The following is a 19,522-nucleotide window of genomic DNA, read 5'->3' as shown; positions in this document are numbered from 1 at the left end:
CTGGGTTCGATCCCTGGTCAGGGAACTGAAATCCCGCAAGCCACATGGCATGGCCAAAAAAAAAAAAAAAAAAAAAAAAAAAGAAAAGAAAAATCAGAAACAGTAATAGGAAATTGGATATTAACTAGATCATGGCACAGCTATACCATGAAATACCATGCTTCCATTAAAAAGGATGCCGGTTTACTTTTATTGACTTGGAAAGATGTTCACAGTGTATGGTTAAGTGAAGAAGACTGCAAAGGATACATGCAAAAATATTATATTGATCATCTCTTGATAGCAGGACCATTAGTGATCTTACTTATCTTCTTCATGTTTTGTGTATTTTCTGAATTTTTGTATTATTATAACCAGTTATTTTATATCAGAAAAATTGTATACATATATAAAACCAAGTTGTCAAATCTTTCACAAGTAGCCATATTCTGCTTGGTCTTCCCACAAGGCAGGAATGCTTAGCTTGGAGTCCATGAATGGACCTCATGGGATCTGTGAACCCTTTGTCAAATCTGTAAGCCAGATTTTCTACGAACTTGCATATGTGCATTTTCAGATCATCACAGCAATCCGTATTCCCTAGTTGATCTTCCTCAACCTTACAACAGTGTGTTCCTGGGTTCATTCTTGATAAAGTAGGGAAGACTCATCTTCTCTGAGTCTGCCTCTTCTTTGAGCCCTTTCTCTTCAGTCTTTCACTAATTTCCACTTGCTTGGTCTCCGGCACAACTAAGTGAATGGAGGTTATGAGAGGGCATAGCATTCAGTAGGTACTACCCTTTATCCAACAACATTTCAACTCGACTTTCGTGCATACCCTGTGCTGTGGAGTGAGTACCCACTTATTACCAATGCTTTGTCATATCTGTTCTTTCTCCATCCTTGTATAAGACCGTTCTCAAAGTGATATTTAAAAAGTACTCATGATGCCACTAAATTCTCCTCCCCTCCAGGATCATAGCTCAAAGTGTTGTTTCTTAGATTTTTTTGTGTCATGCTAGTAATAAATTACCTCCATTTCATGAATGGCCACTTTCCCTTTTATTTTATTGTAAACTCAGTTATGTGGGGTAATAAGATGGAGAGATTGTTATTCAAGCCGTCATGGATGATGCCAAGGCTTCAATCATGAAACAATTCCATTTGCTACTGCTCTTTCCCTTTGGCGATATAATTTTGCTTCCTAGCTATATTATTCATGAAGCAGCTTTGTTACCCTCACTGATCTAGCTACATTCCTCTTCTTGCAGCAAGATTTTTATAGTAGTATTATTATTAGTTTTGAAATGGCTAAACATTTTTCAGTTAATAATGAGTTTATAATTGAGGATCTCCAAGCTTCACCGTTGTTTGGCCTTATTCATTGCCATATTCTCAGTTCCCATAGTAAATATTTGCTGGAATAAATGAACAAATAAATCATAGTTTAAAAAACCATCTTCCCTTTATGTTTTAATATAAGCAAGGTCTTTGTTTTATAAAAATGAAATGATGGGCCTTAGGAAGTCATAATTATTGGTCACCAGATGAATTCAAACAAACTGGATGACCATTTGATGGGAATATCATAGATGAGATGCAAACATCATTATTTGGGTAGATTCTCACTAAATTACTTTCTGTCTGATATTCATGTTTAAGTTAAAATCAGCCCTGAAAATTTGCTGATGTTTAAATAACATGCATAAATATGTCATAGGAAATATAAATCATAATCATGTTGTGTATGGAGTGCTTACTCTTTATCAGGAACTGTGTAAAGTAAGTCCTTATAACTTATTTCATTTACAAAACAACAATATAAGTTCACAACTCTTATTACCCTTATTTGATAGGGAAGGAAACTGAGGCTTGGAGAAGATTTTTAGCTTGTCCAGTTGTGAACTATGGAGACAGGATTACGACTCTGAGGTCTTTTAAATTGCCGCATTATACTGCCTTGCTGATGACCAAATACTGTTAAAAACTAATAAAAATAGAATCAATATGATTCTAATGAAGGATGCCAAAAAGTACACCTTTTACTCCCCACTCTCCCATCTCCCTCAATACTTGAGGGAATCATTGGAAGAGGCGAGGTGAAACAGCCGTTTTCTTTCTAATAAGTGAACGCAGCAGCCTAACTTACAGTAAATTTGGCCCTACCACTGGACTTCATGTTTCACATTTTACTGGTTACACTAGAGCCCCCATAATACCAGTGCTGTCCACTTAGTTTCTATGAGAGTGGATTAATCTTCTGTTTTTATCTGCAAGTTATGCCTCCTGGTTTCTGCATTATTTCAATTAAAAATGTATTCAGCACACTGAATTGTATGCTTTAAAACAGTTTTCTGTTATGAGAATTTTGTCTCAAAAAAATGTGTTCAAATTCCTTGTTATTCACAGAATTGGCTCTAAAAAGCTGGACTTTATAAATGATGCCTAATTGGGACCACTGACAAATAATTAAAATAGCTACCATTTACTGAGTGCTTCCTGTGTTTCAGATGCCAGGCTTGATATGGCTTATCCCATTGAATCCTTATTTTACAGATGAGGCAACTGAGGCAGTGAGAGGTCAGGTCATAGATGGTAGTGAGAGGCAGAGCTGGTTTTCAATTCCAAAGCCTGTACACATGACTCCTTTGCAGCTGCACCATCCGTGAACCACACTAATGATGTAGTTGGCACTAGAAGTGCCTGTGGCTTTTCTTCAAGTGACTGATTTACAACTGGGTTGTAGCTTAATGTTCTGAGGTGATCTGATCATTTTTCTATTTAGGTTTAATTTAAGGCGGCAGAAAAATTCTCATTTCATGTTGTGTGCAACCTTTTGGTCAGATGAGACATGACCTTATTTTTATCCTTTGATCTTGAGTTATGAAGGAGGTTGTTAAAATGAATGATGTCCTACCACTGTTGCCTATTTCTTCAAAGCCTAGTCTTAGTTTATATTTCTGCCATTGCAAAGGATATTTGATTAACAAGGGCATAAATTATTATAAAGGGTGAACTCTATTTCTGATTTTAGTTACTTCTCAAGATTATGAATAACAAATCAGGGAGACATGATGTGTTGAAGTGTGACAAATTATCTTCTTGGGATTTAAAATGTGATTTCAATTTAAGGTAGTAAATGCTCATTAAACATAAAAGGGAAAATAAAGGACAATACAAAGAAGGTTAAACTTCATACATAGTTCTATCACTCAGTTGCTTTTAAAAATGTTGATACCTTTTATTCCAATTATATATTTTCCCCATGGTCACAACTGTAATGTATTAGTTAGTGTTCTTGCTTGTAAGGTGACTTTGGGGGTGGTGGACAGGCAGGGTAGCTTACAGTACTGATGGGAGGCTGAGGCACCAGAATTTGGAGGAGGCAATAATCAAAAGTGCCCTGGCAGGTCAGCAAACAGGAAGCAAGATGCAGAGTGACCTTAATAGAGCTGACTGGGATGCTGCTGCCCTATCACAGTGTAGGGGTCCCTCCTCCCTCTCTTCCTTGCTGTGCTTCATCCAGATACCCAGTCCAAAGGAAGAGTGTCAGATTGCTAAGACGTGTCATGGACCTGTCCCTGGCTGTACTACGGGGAGGAAGATGGAGGATTTGACTTCTGCTTTTTGAAATGAAAAAAATATCTAACGTGCTTTGGGCGTGCCCAACAGTGTTCTGAGTGCTTTCTTAAATTAACTCATTCCAATCCTCACGGAAGTCCTTTGAGGCAAGCGCAATTTGTATCTTTGTTTTATAGTTGGGTAACCAGATGAGGCAGAGAGAGATGAAGCAGCTTACTGCTACCAGGAGGGCTACGAGGATGTGAAGTGGAGGTCAGGCTTTAGGGCTTGGGTGTTTAACCACACTGATCTGCTGAGCCTTGGGGTGGGGGGATAAGTGAGGGGAGGCCACCTCCCACTTAGATGCCACCCAATGGGGGACAGGTGGAGTTCTGGAAATGAATAATACTTATTGAATACTCACCACATGCCAGGCACACTTCTAAGTGTTTTACATCATTATTTATTTTTCTTTTCACTAGATGTTTTTTGTGTATTACATATCTATTTCATTTTTAAAAAACTGAGCAAATGAAGCTGATAAAAATGTAATTTGGGGTAAAATATTTAACTACTGAAGGGTTGTTCTTGTTTGTGCAGCATAGTGTCAGCCTCCGTGCTATTAAGGATAATTCTGGTGCCTCAAATTTAGGAATTCAATACAGGTGACAGTAATATCTAGAGGAAGAGACCAGACTGACAGCAGTGGTAGGGTTCTTGCCTCCATGTGATAAAAGAACTGAAGGTATATAGCAATGGGGTGATGTGTTTGCCGATGTTATTTTTTTAAATGCAAATGTCTCTCTATCATTATAGAACTCACTAGTTGATTAAATAATGAATACTTGTTATCAAATAATAAGGTAGAAGGGACTCTCTGATTGGTATCTTCTGGATCAAAGACCAAACAACTTGGTGTTTTATTTATGCTTAATAAGTTTACACATGATTTATATTCTGGATTACTTAGTTTATTTTTTATCTTAAAATAGAATTTTACTATATATGTGTGTATGTATGTATTATATTAAAGAAGTAATACATAATTAATGGAGAAAATCCGAGGTTATAAGAATATTTGAGAAGGTTCTTGCATCCTTTCCCCAAAACTGTACTCCCCTGAGGTAACTACTGTTAACATTTTGGCATATATCGTTCTTGATCTTTTTTTCTCTAAACACACACACACACACACAGTTTTCTCAAACTAAATGGGATTCTATAGAGCTTTTTTTTAGTTTAATTAATATTGATAACTAGCTATGGCATTATTTCACGTCAGAACCTCATGCTTTCAGAGAGTGGCATAGTGTTCCAGAATATGGATGTATAATTCCCCTATGAGTGGATAGTTGGTATTTTATCGATTTTTTTTTTAGTGACAGTGACACCACTATCACTTTTTTTCTCCTCTACTCTCATTGGCCTTTGGTTTCATTTGCTAGTTCCTCCTCAAAATGTTAATGTGTCATTTCATCTATAATAATTCCCTGGGTAATCCCTATGCCTTCATGGCTTTCAATACAATCTCTATGTCTGTGACTCCCAAGTCCTATTTCCATAATGGACCTCTCTCCATCTCAGACTGGTAGATCTAGCTGGCCTCCCTACATGTCCTCTTGAATGCTCATTAGGTACTTTAAACATAACATATCTAAGTTTAAAACTTGATTGAAATTATCCTTGTTTTTCTTAATTTGAGAATGCCTTGATTTCATCTCTGAAGGGTACTTTCGCTGGGTATAGGATTCTGGCCTGATAGCTTTTTCTTTTGTGACATCAAAAATATTTTTCCGCTTCCTTCTGGCTTTCATTGCTTCTTCTGGGGAATTCACTACCATTCTAATTGTTTTTTCCTATACATAATGTGTCAATTTTTTTTCTCACTGCTTTCAATATTTTTTTCTTTATTCTTAGTTTTCAGAAGTTTTGTTATGATCAGTATTTCTTTGAGTTTATCTTGTTTGGGGTTTGCACAGATTCTTGAATCTGTGAGTTTATGTCTCTGACTAGATTTGGGGAGTTTACAGCCATTATTTCTTCAAGTACTTTTTTAGTTCACCCTCTTTCTCCTCTTTTATGGGCTCTGATTCTAAAAATGTTAGAACTTTTGTTATAATCTCCCAGGGCTCTGAGACTGTTCATTTTTTTTCAGTCTGTTTTGTCTCTAACGTTCAGATTGGATAATTTTTGTTCTGTCTTCTAGTTAACTGACTCATTTTTGGTCCCCTCCATTTTGCTGTTGAGCTTTTTATTTCAGTTATTGTATTTTTCAGTTTTAAAATTTCCATTTGGTTCTTCTTTATTTATTTGGTCCTTCTATTTCTTTGCTGAGGCTTTCTAACTTTTTTTTTAATTTTTGAATTTTATTTTATTTATTTTTTTATACAGCAGGTTCTTATTAGTTATCCATTTAATACATATTAGTGTATATATGTCCATCCCAATCTCCCAATTCATCACCGCCCCCCCGGCCACTTTCTCCCCTTGGTGTCCATACATTTGTTCTCTACCTCTGTGTCTCTATTTCTACCCTGCAAACCGGTTCATCTGTACCATTGTTCTAGGTTCCACATATATGCATTAATATATGGTATTTGTTTTTATATTTCTGACTTACTTCACTCTGTATGACAGTCTCTAGATCCATCCTAGTCTCTACAAATGACCCAATTTCATTCCTTTTCATGACTGAGTAATATTCCATTCTATATATGTACCACATGTTCTTTATCCATTGGTCTGTCAGTGGGCATTTAGGTTGCTTCCATGACCTGGTTATTGTAAATAGTGCTGCAGTGAACATTGGGGTGCATGTGTCTTTTTGAATTATGGTTTTCTCTGGGTATGTGTCCAGTAGTGGGATTGCTGGATCATATGGTAAATCTATTTTTAGTTTTTTAAGGAACCTCCATACTGTCCTCCAGAGTGACTGTATCAGTTACCTTCCCACCAAGAGTGCAAGAGGGTTCCCTTTTCTCCACACCCTCTCCAGCATTTGTTGTTTGCAGATTTTCTGATGATGCCCATTCTAACTGGTGTGAGATGATACCTTACTGTAGTTTTGATTTGCATTTCTCTAATAATTAGTAATGTTGAGCAGCTTTTCATGTGCTTCTTGGCCATCTGTATGTCTTCTTTGGAGAATGTCTATTTAGGTCTTCTGCCCATTTTCTGATTGGGTTGTTTCTTTTTTTAATATTGAGCTGCATAGGCTGTTTATATATTTTGGAGATTAATCCTTTGTCCATTTATTTGTTTGCAAATATTTTCTCCCATTCTGAGGGTGGTCCTTTCATCTTGTTTATGGTTTCCTTTGCTGTGCAAAAGGTTTTAAGTTTAATTAGGTTCCATTTTTTTTTTGTTTGTTTTTATTTCCATTACTCTAGGAGGTGGATCAAAGAAGATCTTGCTGTGATTTATGTCAAAGAGTGTTCTTCCTATGTTTTCCTCTAAGAGTTTTATAGTGTCCGGTCTTACATTTAGGTCTTGAATCTATTTTGAGTTTATTTTTGTGTATGGTGTTAGGGAGTGTTTTAATTTCATTCTTTTCCATGTAGCTGTCCAGTTTTCCCAGCACCACCTACTGAAGAGACTGTCTTTCCTCCATTGTATATCCTTGCCTCCTTTGTCATAGATTAGTTGACCATAGGTGTGTGGGTTTATTTCTGGGCTTTCTATCCTGTTCCATTGTTCTATATTTCTGTTTTTTTTTGTTTTGTTTTGTTTTTTTTTTTTGCTGTACGTGGGCCTTTCACTGTCGTGGCCTCTCCCGTTGTGGAGCACAGGCTCTGGACGCACCGGCTCAGCGGCCATGGCTCTTGGGCCCAGCCGCTCCGCGACATGTGGGATCTTCCCGGACCAGGACACAAACCTGTGTCTGCTGCATCGGCAGGCGGACTCTCAACCACCGCACCACCAGGGAAGCCCTATATTTCTGTTTCTGTGCCAGTATCATATTGTCTTGATTACTGTAGCTTTGTAGTATAGTCTGAAGTCAGGGGGTCTGATTCCCTTTTTTACCCTCAAGACTGCTTTGGCTATTTAGGGTCCTTTGTGTTTCCATACAATTTTAAGATTTTTTTGTTCTAGTTCTGTAAAAAATGCCATTGGTAATTTGATAGGGATTGCATTGAATCTGTAGATTGCTTTGGGTAGTATAGTCATCTTTACAATATTGATTCTTCCAAACCAAGAACATGGTATATCTCTCCATCTGTTTGTGTCATCTTTGATTTCTTTCATCAGTGTCTTATAGTTTTCTTCATACAGGTCTTTTGTCTCCCTAGGTAGGTTTATTCCTAGGTATTTTATTCTTTTTGTTGCAATGGTAATTGGGAGTGTTTCCTTAATTTCCCTTTCTGATCTTTTGTTGTTAGTGTATTGGAAAGCAAGAGATTACTGTGCATTAATTTTGTATCCTGCATCTTTACCAAATTCATTCCTTAGCTCTAGTACTTTTCTCGTGGCATCTTTAGGTTTCTCTATGTACAGTATCATGTCATCTGCAAACAGTGACAGTTTTACTTCTTCTTTTCCAATTTCTGTTCCTTTTATTTCTTTTTCTTCTCTGACTGCCATGGCTAGGACTTCTAAAACTATGTTGAATAATAGTGGTGAGAGTAGACGTCATGTCTTGTTCCTGATCTTAGGGGAAATGCTTTCAGTTTTTCACCATTGAGAATGATGTTTGCTGTGGGTTTGTCATATACGGCCTTTAGTATATTCAGGTAAGTTCCCTCTATGCCCACTTTCTGGAGAATTTTCATCATAAATGGGCATTGAATTTTGTCAAAAGCCTTTTCTGCATCTGTTGAGATGATCATATGGTTTTTATTCTTCAGTTTGTTAATATGGTGTATCACATTGATTGATTTGCATATACCGAAGAATCCTTGCATCCCTGGGATAAATCCCACTCGATCATGGTGTATGATCCTTTCAATGTGTTGTTGGATTCTGTTTGCTAGTATTTTGCTGAGGATTTTTGCATCTATAATCATCAGTGATATTGGTCTGTAATTTTCTTTTTTTGTAGTATCTTTGTCTGGTTTTGGTATCAGGGTGATGGTGGCCTCATAGAATGAGTTTGGGAGTGTTCCTCCCTCTGCTATATTTTGGAAGAGTTTGAGAAGGATGGGTGTTTGCTCTTCTCTAAATGTTTGATAGAATTCACCTGTGAAGCCATCTGGTCCTGCACTTTTGTTTGTTGGAAGATTTTTAATCACAGTTTCAATTTCATTAGTTGTGATTGGTCTGTTCATATTTCCTATTTCTTCCTGGTTCAGTCTTGGAAGGTTATACCTTTCTAAGAATTTGTCCATTCTTCCGGGTTGTCCATTCTATTGGCATAGAGTTGTTTGTAGTAGTCTCTTAGGATGCTTTGTATTTCTGTGGTGTGTATTTCTCCTTTTTTATTGATTGGAGTCCGCTCCCTCTTTTTCTTGATGAGTCTGGCTAATGGTTTATCAATTTTGCTTATCTTCTCGAAGAACCAACTTTTAGTTTTATTGATCTTTGCTATTGTTTTCTGTGTTTCTATTTCATTTATTTCTGCTCTGATCTTTATGATTTCTTTCCTTCTACTAACTTTGGGTTTTGTTTGTTCTTCTTTCTCTCATTCCTTTAGATGTAAGGTTAGATTGTTTATTTGAGATTTTTCTTCTTTCTTGAGGTCGGCTTGTATAGCTATAAACTTCCCTCTTAGAAGTGCTTTTGTTGCATCCCATAGGTTTTGGATTGTCTTGTCTTCATTGTCATTTTACTCTAGGTATTTTTTAATTTCCTCTTTGACTTCTTCAGTGATCTTTTAGTTATTTAGTAACATATAAAATAACCTCCATGTGTCTGTGTTTTATATGTTTTTTTCCCTGTACCTGATTTCTAATCTGATAGCATTGTGGTCAGAAAAGATGCTTGATATGATTTCAATCTTCTTAAATTTACTACGTCTTGATTTGTGACCCAAGATGTGATCTATCCTGGAGAATGTTCCATGCGCACTTGAGAGGAAAGTGTAATCTGCTGTTTTTGGATGGAATGTCCTATAAATATCAATTAAATGACACTGTCATTTAAAGCCTGTGTTTCCTTATTAATTTTCTGTTTGGATGATCTGTCCATTGATGTAAGTGAGGTGTTATAGTCCCTCACTATTACTGTGTTACTTTCGACTTCCTCTTTGTAGCTGTTAGCAGTTGCCTTATGTGTTGAGGTGCTCCTGTGTTGGGTGTATATATATTTATAATTGTTATATCTTCTTTTTGGATTGATCCCTTTATCATTATGTAGTGTCCTCCCTTGTCTCTTGTAGCATTCTTTATTTTAAAGTCTACTTTATCTGATATGAGTACTGCTACTCCAGCTTTATTTTGATTTGTATTTGCATGGAATATCTTTTTCCATCCCCTCACTTTAAGTCTGTATGTGTCCCTAGGTCAGAAGTGGGTCTCTTGTAGACAGCATATATGTGGGTCTTGTTTTTGTATCCATTCAGCGAGCCTGTGTCTTTTGTTTGGAGCGTTTAATCCATTCATGTTTAAGGTAATTATCGATATGTATGCTCCCATTACCATTTTCTTAATTGTTATCGGTTTGTTTTTGTAGGTCCCTTCTTCTCTTGTGTTTCTCACTTAGAGAAGTTCCTTCAGCTTTTGTTGTAGAGCTGGTTTGTTGGTGCTGAATTCTCTTTGCTTTTGCTTGTGTGTAAAGCTTTTGATTTCTCTATCAACTCTAAATGAGATACTTGTTGTGTAGAGTAATTTTGGTTGTACATTTTTCCCTTTCATCACTTTAAATATATCATGCCACTCCCTTGTGGCTTGTAGAGCTTCTGCTGAGAAATCACCTGTTAACCTTATGGGCATTCTCTAGTATGATATTTGTCGTTTTCCCTCGTTGCTGTCAATAATTTTTATTTTTCTTTAATTTTTGTCAGTTTGATTACTATGTGTCTCGCCGTGTTTCTCCTTGGGTTTATCCTGCCTGGGACTCTCTGTGTTTCCTGGACTTGGGTGACTATTTCCTTTTCCATGTTAGGGAAGTTTTTGACTATAATCACTTCAAATATTTTCTCTGGTCCTTTCTCTCTCTCTTCTCTCCTGAGACCCCTGTAATGCGAATGTCGTTGCATTTAATGGTGTTTCAGGGGTCTCTTAGGCTGTCTTCATTTCTTTTCATTCTTTTTTCTTTATTCTGTTCTGCAGCAGTGAATTCCACCATTCTGTCTTCCAGGTCACTTATCCGTTCTTCTGCCTCAGTTATTCTGCTATTGATTCCTTCTAGTGTGTTTTTCATTTCAGTTACTGTATTGTTCATCTCTGTTTGTTTGTTCTTTAATTCTTCTAGGTCTTTGTTAAACGTTTCTTGCATCTTCTCGACCTTTGCGCCATTCTTTTTCTGAGGCCCTGGATCATCTTCACTATCATTATTCTGAATTCTTTTTCTGGAAGGTTGCCTATCTCCACTTCATTTAGTTGTTTTCCTGTGGTTTTATCTTGTTCCTTCATCTGGTATATAGCCCTCTGCCTTTTCATCTTGTCTATCATTCTGTGAATGTGGTTTTTGTTCTATAGGCTGTAGGATTATAGTCCTTCTTGATTCTGCTGTCTGCCCTCTGGTGGATTAAGCTACCTAAGCGGCTTGTGCAAGCTTCCTGATGGGAGGGACTGGTGGTAGGTAGAGTTTGGTGTTGCTCTGGTGGCAGAGTTCAGTAAAACTGTAATCCGCATGTCTGCTGATGTGTGGGGCTGGGTTTCCTCCCTGTTGGTTGTTTGGCCTGAGGCAACCCAACACTGGAGCCTACCCGGGCTCTTTGGTGGGGGTAATGGCAGACTCTGGGAGGGTTCACGCCAAGGAGTACTTCCCAGAACTTCTGCTGCCAGTGTCCTTGTCCTCATGGTGAGCCACAGCCACCCCCCACCTCTGCAGGAGACCCTCCAACACTAGCAGGTAGGTCTGGTTCAGTCTCCTGTGGGGTCACTGCTCCTTACCCTGGGTCCTGATGTGCACACTACTTTGTGTGTGCCCTCCAAGAGTGGAGTCTGTGTTTCCTCCAGTCCTGTCATAGTCCTGCCATCAAATCCTGCTATCATTCAAAGTCTGTTTCTCTCCGAATTTCTTCTCCCGTTGCTGGACCCGCGGGTTGGGAAGCCTAATGTGGGGCTCAGAATCTTCACTCCAGTGGGTGGACTTCTGTGGTATGTGTTCTCCAGTTTGTGAGTCACCCATCTGGCCGTTATGGGATTTGATTTCATTGTGCTTGCGCCCCTCCTACCATCTCATTGTGGCTTCTCCTTTGTCTTTGGATGTGGGGTATCTTTTTTGGTGAGTTTCAGTGTCTTCCTGTCGATGATTGTTTAGCAGTTAGTTTTGATTCCAGTGCTCTCGCAAGAGGGAGAGCACATCCTTGTACTCCGCCATCTTGAACCAACCTCAGCCTCTAACTTTTTTTCGTTTGTTTCATGTTGTTCAAATATGTTTGTAATTGCTCGTTTTAACCAATGCTTCTTTAAAATCTTTGTCAGGTAATTTTTACGTCTCTGTCATCTTGTGATATTGATATCTATTGATTGTCTTTTTTCATTATATTTGAGATCTTTCTGATTCTTGGTATGGTGTTTGATTTGGGGTTGAAACCTGGATATTTTTGTATAATGTTTTGAGACTTGGATTGAAACATGGATATATTTGTATGATGTTCTGAGACTTGGATCTCATTTAAACTCCATATTTTATGTGACTTTCTGTGACAATGCACTGGCATAGGATGAGGGGGTGTCATCCTGTTATTTCCAGGTGGAACTAGAAATCCAGGTTCCCTACTAGGCTTTCAGCTGACAATTAAGTGAGAACTTTTATTATTTCTGGGTGAGGGGGTGGAAGTTCCAACTGCCCACATGGTCTCTACCAGACATTCTGGTAGGGATGGTGTCATTACTGCAGGGTGATTGTGAAAGTTCTGACTCTCCACTAGGCCTCCTCTGAGAAGGCAGTGTGCTTTGTTACTAGGGATGGAACATGGTCTCCACTGATGCCATGGTTCACCTCATTACTGGCTGACAGGGTTACAATTCTTGGCTCTCTACTTGGCCTTTGCTGGCACCACCCTGGCAGAGGTGTTGGGTACCTGATTTCTGCCTCAAGAGAGTGGAAATCTAGGCTCCCCACTTAGCCTTTGCTGACATGTTTGGGGATGGAATCACAGTTTTTCCTGTGGTGCTTGGCTGGAATAGAGTGGTTGTTCTCTAAAAGTTTTTGTCTTTCTGGGCTTCTCCTTTTTTGGTAATTTAGCTAGAGTGAGCAGGCTTTTGAGGGGAATTGTTTTATCTGCATCCATTGGTATTTCCAGGTTTCTGGCTCCTCCAGCTCCAAGACTGGCATATATAAGGCAAAAAGAAAACCCACTTCACTCACCATTCTGTTGTTACTCGGGCCCTGAGTGCCCTTGCGTTTAAAAAAAATTTTCTCCATCTTTCAGACTCTTCTTATTGTTTGTTTTATAATATACTGTTTAGTTGTACTTATTGGGAGGAATAGGATAAGTATGTCTATTCCATCTTTGTGGAGACAGAGGTCATGTACATAATTTTTGAGCTTTATTTTCAATGGGCCTCGTGTGATTCTTCTCTGTGCAGGTACCTGGAACTGGAAAGCAGCGGCCATCGGAATGAAGTCAGACTGCACTACCACTCCGGCAGCCACCATCCTCACACAGAAGTGTTTCCTTACATTTTGGCTGATGATAAGTGGCACAAGCTCTCCTTAGCCATCAGTGCCTCCCACTTGATTTTACACGTCGACTGCAATAAGTAAGTGAAATGTTCTCAGTTCAGGTAATGGAAGATTCTAAGAAATGACGGTTAATGCACATTACTTACCTGATGCTTCTTTGCAGAATATATGAAAGAGTCGTGGAAAAGCCATCCACAGACTTGCCTGTGGGCACATCATTTTGGCTGGGACAGAGAAATAATGCACATGGATATTTTAAGGTATCTTCTGACTAAGGCCTGAGCATAAAGTGTAAATATAAATGCTTTTTAATGAATTTGGAAAAGTACGTTTTGCTTTTTATGGTGTAAAGCAAAATAATTAGATGGGTATAGTTTTTTTCTATTTGTGTCTATTTCTGTTTTAGTTTTTATTTTTACACTGGTGTTTAATTTAGCTGGTTAGCACTATTTTCTCTTTTTTTCCTGAATGAGTTTGAACTTTAAACATAACAGAGATGATCACAAGGCTCAATCAGGGCAGTTAACATCTTCTTGAAATCAGGCATTCAAAGTAATAAAAATCTAAAATGTTAATATACAAATAAACTCTCTACCTTTGAAAAATAACCTTTGATGATAGTTTTATTGGGGTGTTAATAGTAGAGGTTTAAAACTTTTCAATATTCATTATTCATGGTCTCTTCGTACTTCTGAAAGTGAGAAAGGAGTACATATCTATATACACAAATCTATCAAAGCTAGAAAGCAGTTATAGTTTATATCTTTTTCTTATTGTCTATTTAGAGACACACTCCATGAAATTGCCTCACAGGATCTAAAAGACATACCATTTAACTTTCAGTATTTTAAGGTTGAGGAAATAAAGTTCAGAAAATTGCTCGATTACAAGCCCATAGTGTAATCATTTCCCCTCCAATGACTCTGACACTGCCTGTCATACAGAAGAGGATAGGCAAATGGTTGTTAAATGAAAGAATGATAGGTGATGTGTCTAACTCACGGATTTCTAGCTAGAGTAGGTACCAGTAACTTTCAAATTGTGTTCTAAGATAGGTTTGTATTCCCAGAAAGGTATTTTTAAAACTTACTTAAACTGCTACCTGGAAACCAGGTGCTTTGAATATGTTATTTCATCAAATCCTAGTCTTGCTAGCCTTGGTGAAGGGCCTCTTAAATTTTTTAAAATCTCTTTTACATATGCATGAACTTGTTCAGAGAGGTTAAACAACTTATCCAAAGCCAGTCATGGGGAATTGATCCCATGCTTGTGAGTCCTGAAAAATCAGTGCTCTTTCCCCACATAAGGGATAGCAAGTTTTTACTATAGGTGCCGAGTCTCTCCTCTATTTAATCATGGCACTCTTCCCCATGGAGCCCAGATGTGGCATCAGAAACCTTCTCACACGTCAGTTATGTGTACTACTCTAGGGGCCATAATTTTTACTGTAAACTGTAAATGGTGCTCTCTAGATTTGGGTAGTGCACAAACTATAGAACTCTACCTGGTGGCTTTGCTTTCATGTTGCTGCTACCAAGTGATAGGATTTTGTTGTATACAAGTTGCTTCCCTGATCCAAACCCCAAGCAAACAGCAGATCCAGCAATTGCCACATAGTATACTTAAATATTTATCATTCACACTGACACTGTTTTTGTACCATGCTATTAATCAGATTAAATATGTAGAAGATATATAGGCCAGGACTTGACTGGTAAATCTTTGTAGGTACATTCAAAATTGTCTTAATGATATGTTGGTATGTCACCTCTGTCATTAAACGTTCTATTTCCATTTTTCAAAAGGGATAAAGTGAAATATTACTTAAAGAAAATATATAAAGATGTTAAAGGAAGAGAGAGGGGTGGTGAATGAAAGGGACAGCTGGAGTGTGTCTGATGAGGTCGTTTCTGAGCTACTGTTTGGCCATTGCTTTAAGAGCCTTGTAAGCTGGAAGCTAATTATATCTTAATGACAAAGTATGCATGTAAATTTCACATGTAAACATGTGATGTGACCTTTGGTGTAAAATGGGTCAGTTCCAGTTGGCATTTTAAAAACTTTTAGGCTACACTTTCTGTACTCCTAAGGACTCATCACTGAGTCTTGCTGTAGCTGTTTAATAAATCTCTTGTCCTTTTTAAATTGAGAAATTCACTTTAAAATATCCAACTGAGAAACAAGAAATGCTCAAATAAGCATTGCTCTTATGACTTAGCTTTTCTCTTGTTTTCTTTTTGATGATTGCAGTTAACTTAAAACGGGTATCAGTTTCACTGTTGTTGAAACCCAAAGTGATTTTCAGGTTGATTTTTAAAGGTCATTTTCAAACCTTTCTTCAGTGGCTAACTAAAAATAACTTCCCCAAACACATACTATTGCCTCTTAATTATATCTTGACATTTAATCTTAAGGCTTTAAAAATATTATCAATAAGAAAGTATGTAGGTAATCATCTGTTTTGCCTGCCTGATGTTTTTCTTTCCCTTTGGTTTGAAGTCAAAGCAGTGTATTCAAAAAGATTTTATTCAGGCATGTTGGTGAGTCTATCCTGTAATGTTTCCCTTCATGAACTTGACTGTTGAACATAATTTGGGTAGATGAAAGTAATACGTCTTTTTCAAAATTTTTCTCACACAGGGTATAATGCAAGATGTGCAATTACTTGTCATGCCCCAAGGATTTATTGCTCAGTGCCCAGATCTTAATCGCAGTAAGTCCATTAGTTCTCGCACCGTGTAATGAAAAGTATGTTTCTTGCTTAGTTTTGTCCAAAATGTCAGTTTGAAATTGGAGTTCTCATATATTAGTTGTCAGCTTAGACTTAACCAGATTGAACTCCTTATAAATATAACTTGACCGTTGTGGTGTTTGTAATTCTAGCCTGTCCAACTTGCAATGACTTTCATGGACTCGTGCAGAAAATCATGGAGCTGCAGGACATTTTAGCCAAAACATCAGCCAAGGTAAAAGCTCCTTAGAAATAGAGGCTGTGGGAGCTCAAAAATCCTTGAGGTTCCTTACAATTCCTTTTATAACCACAGTTGTTCACCTTTGAGACTTTTCTTATACCCTACTGTGTACCAGGACTGAACCGAAATCCCTGCTCAAGAAAGGGGCTTATAAATATTCAAACCCTAGCCATCTGTATAACAAATGATTCAGTAAATCAAGAATGAGGAAGATTACTACACTGCTTATTACGACAATAGGATTTATTGTTTAATTTAGTTTTTATTGTTATTTAGTTTTTCTTTGCAAGGAGGGAGGCAAGAGGACATTGTAAAGAATATGAGCACTTGAATTATGTCAAGGAAATGGTCCCACAAAATCTTTCTACCACTATGTTACAGTTGTAGGAATATTGGCTGTCTTAAGCCTGTATCAAGTTTACCTATAGTTTCACCAGGCTGTTGTCGTGTTGCATAGCAGTTACTTATGACCTGGAAGTTGTGTTGTATATCAATGATTTGTTTCTGACCCAATATATATTCTAAAATTTATGTTTGCACTCGAGCAAACATAGTCATGAAATTAAACATTTTTAAAAATGGAAAATGCTTCTCTGCATTGTGGATGATCTTATTTTGACTTAGCCTTCTTTTCCATCATATAAATCCTGCTTTTTTCCCCCAAAGGCAGGGGGCAAGTTTACTACAAAAAGAAGAGGGGAAAAAATCCTTTCTTTTAAATGAAAGGCTTAAGTCATTTGCAGCAACATGGGCGGGCCTAGAGATTATCATACTAATTAAGTAAGTCAGAAAGAGAAAGACAATTACCATACGATATCACTTATATGTAGAATCTAAAATATGACACAAATGAACTTACCTATGAAACAGAAAAAGACTCACAGACATAGAAAACAGACTTGTGGTTGCCAAGGGGGAGGTGGGTGAGGGAGGGATGGATTGAGAGTTCGGGATTAGCAGATGCAAACCATTATATATAGAATGGATAAACAATAAGGGCCTACGGTATAGCACAGGGAACTATATTCAATATCCTGTGATAAATCACAATGGAAAAGAATAAAATGAAAAAAATAAAGGCTTATAATAAATAGTTGATGGGAACAGCCATCATTACAGCTATTCACCTGAAAAACAGTCAGATGCCTGTTGGAGTGTTTTGCCTTTCTGCATTGCTGGAATGGTGAACAATATGAACCCCTTCCTTTGTGCCACAGCTGTCTCGAGCCGAACAGCGAATGAATAGATTGGACCAGTGCTATTGTGAAAGGACTTGCACCATGAAGGGAACCACCTACAGAGAACTCGAGTCGTGGACAGACGGCTGTAAGAACTGCACATGCCTGGTATGGCTTTTGCTGGAGTTCAGACTAAGGGAACTCAGATGTCCCCACGCTTTAAAAAGTTATTAAAACAATGTCATCATGAAAATTTCAAGACCCATTTCCTCAAGACACAACACTAAAGTGCCAGCAAACCCGGTCAAATCTAAAGGACTGTGTGTTGCATTATTAAAGACATTTTCTAGCCTATAAAGATGATTACGGTTTAAGAATGCTATAAAGTTTTAAGTTTACTGGTCCACACATGAAGTTAACAATTTAACTTGGGTCAGTAAAGGGATTCCCAAAGGATTCTATCCTGTTGTCCTTAACTTTTCCAGGGATTTTCCCCTCATGTTTTATTAATGCATTTTGATAAAACTAAATTAAGTGCAACAGGAAATACTGTGTCCAGATTGGGCTGTACAAACAAACAATGGAGTTTAAATAATCTTTAAAGGTTTACTCATACAGTGGAATACAAATTATAGAGTATAAATAAGTTTGAGTTCTCTAATTGCTCACTAATTAAGTAGAATATTTAGTGCATTATTATTTCAAACATGTAAGTTCATTTTCAAAGAAAAGTTCAAAATGAGTTTAGTTTTGAACTTTTAAATTCCACATGAATTATCTGTTAAAACTGGTTGACTGGAAAGAAGTCAGAGGTCTAAAAAATTTTTTTCCCAAGTTCATCCAGTTTATTCAAAAGTGGAACATCATGATGTAAGAAGGTCAAAGTTAGCTGTGAAATAACCGTACATGTGTGTATGTGTGTGCCTGCTTTGTATGATTTCTATTCAGGAACATATATTCCTATTAAAGTCATAGCATTTTACAAATACAGTAAAACCTTCCCAACTTGTTAAATGGGTGCCAAAAATCAAATTGAGTAAAATACAAGATGTGGTATGTGAAGTAAATAAGACGACTAGAAAAGCAGCTAACCTACCTGGGAGCTCTGGGTGACCTTGGGGAATCAAATTCCTTGAGGTCCCTTTTGCAGTTTGGCACCTCTTGTGATGCTTGTCAGCATCAATTCATGGTGGTGGCCTGTCCAAGCTTAAATATCTTTGGGAAGATTTCTGCATCCTGAGACTGGGTCTCCAGCACGGCAGCAGCTATTCCAAAAATCTCCTCATGTGTTGATGCTCATTTTGTGAGTCATCTGGGGAGACACGAGTGCCCCAGGCTGACCCTCAGCCTGCTCTTTCCCTGTCAGCAGGTGCCCTTCCCTCCACACCTGTTCTCATCCACTTCACAACAGGAGGTAAGGACTCTAGCTCAGTTGCTGGACAGAAGATGGAGCCAATCACCATCTGTGTTATCACCCAAATTGTATTACTGTGGGTTTTACTGTATTATGGGTTTTGCTGTATAATAACCAAAGAGAATAGTGGTATTTATGACATTTTACATGAAGAGTTTGAAATTTAAGAAATATATTAAACAATACTTGAAAGCTACCAAGCTGCAACTTGGAAATTCTTTAAAATACTGTTTTCTTCTCAGAATGGAACCATCCAGTGTGAAACTCTGATTTGCCCAAATCCTGACTGCCCCCTCAAGTCGGCTCTTGCATACGTGGATGGCAAGTGCTGTAAGGAATGCAAATGTGAGCATAACTTTTATGAATACTTTTTTTGGCAAAAATAAAGCTTTGTATTAATACATATTCACCCATCATTGGTTTAATCTGGGTAAGCTAAATAGCTTTTAGAAATGATGGAAATACCTTCTCGATTTTGGTTGAGCAGTTCTTTTCCACTTAAAAGTGCTATACTTGTATTTTAGCAAGAACGTTTTTCTTGGAGGAATCTATTCTGTATAGTGACAGTAGTAGCAAAGATATGTAAGAAACTCAGTGGAAGGCATTTCTCTCATTAACACTGCTTGATACAAATACCTCAACTAAGTTGAGAATAGTCCACACTCAGTCAAGATAAACAAGAAAAT

At 37.6% G+C, this 19,522-nt stretch overlaps 1 protein-coding gene across 2 annotated transcripts in view; it reads left to right on the top strand.

Annotated features, from left to right (window-relative positions):
• The window catches only part of NELL2 (neural EGFL like 2), a 456,105-nt gene that overhangs the window by 147,583 nt on the left and 289,000 nt on the right, over nt 1-19,522 (top strand). For both annotated transcript variants that reach the window (XM_082634702.1, XM_082634703.1), the window contains exons 5-10: nt 13,176-13,349; nt 13,436-13,532; nt 15,913-15,985; nt 16,156-16,238; nt 17,462-17,590; nt 19,079-19,181. In XM_082634702.1, the coding sequence (XP_082490828.1) occupies nt 13,176-13,349; nt 13,436-13,532; nt 15,913-15,985; nt 16,156-16,238; nt 17,462-17,590; nt 19,079-19,181 (659 nt within the window). The remainder of the gene's footprint in view (nt 1-13,175; nt 13,350-13,435; nt 13,533-15,912; nt 15,986-16,155; nt 16,239-17,461; nt 17,591-19,078; nt 19,182-19,522) is intronic.

The sequence above is a fragment of the Mesoplodon mirus genome, assembly GCF_964341445.2.
Source record: "Mesoplodon mirus genome assembly, chromosome: 11".
In the NCBI taxonomy this organism is placed as follows: domain Eukaryota; kingdom Metazoa; phylum Chordata; class Mammalia; order Artiodactyla; family Ziphiidae; genus Mesoplodon; species Mesoplodon mirus.
Note: the sequence above shows the minus strand (reverse complement) of the source record. Positions and strands in the feature narration are given on the sequence as shown.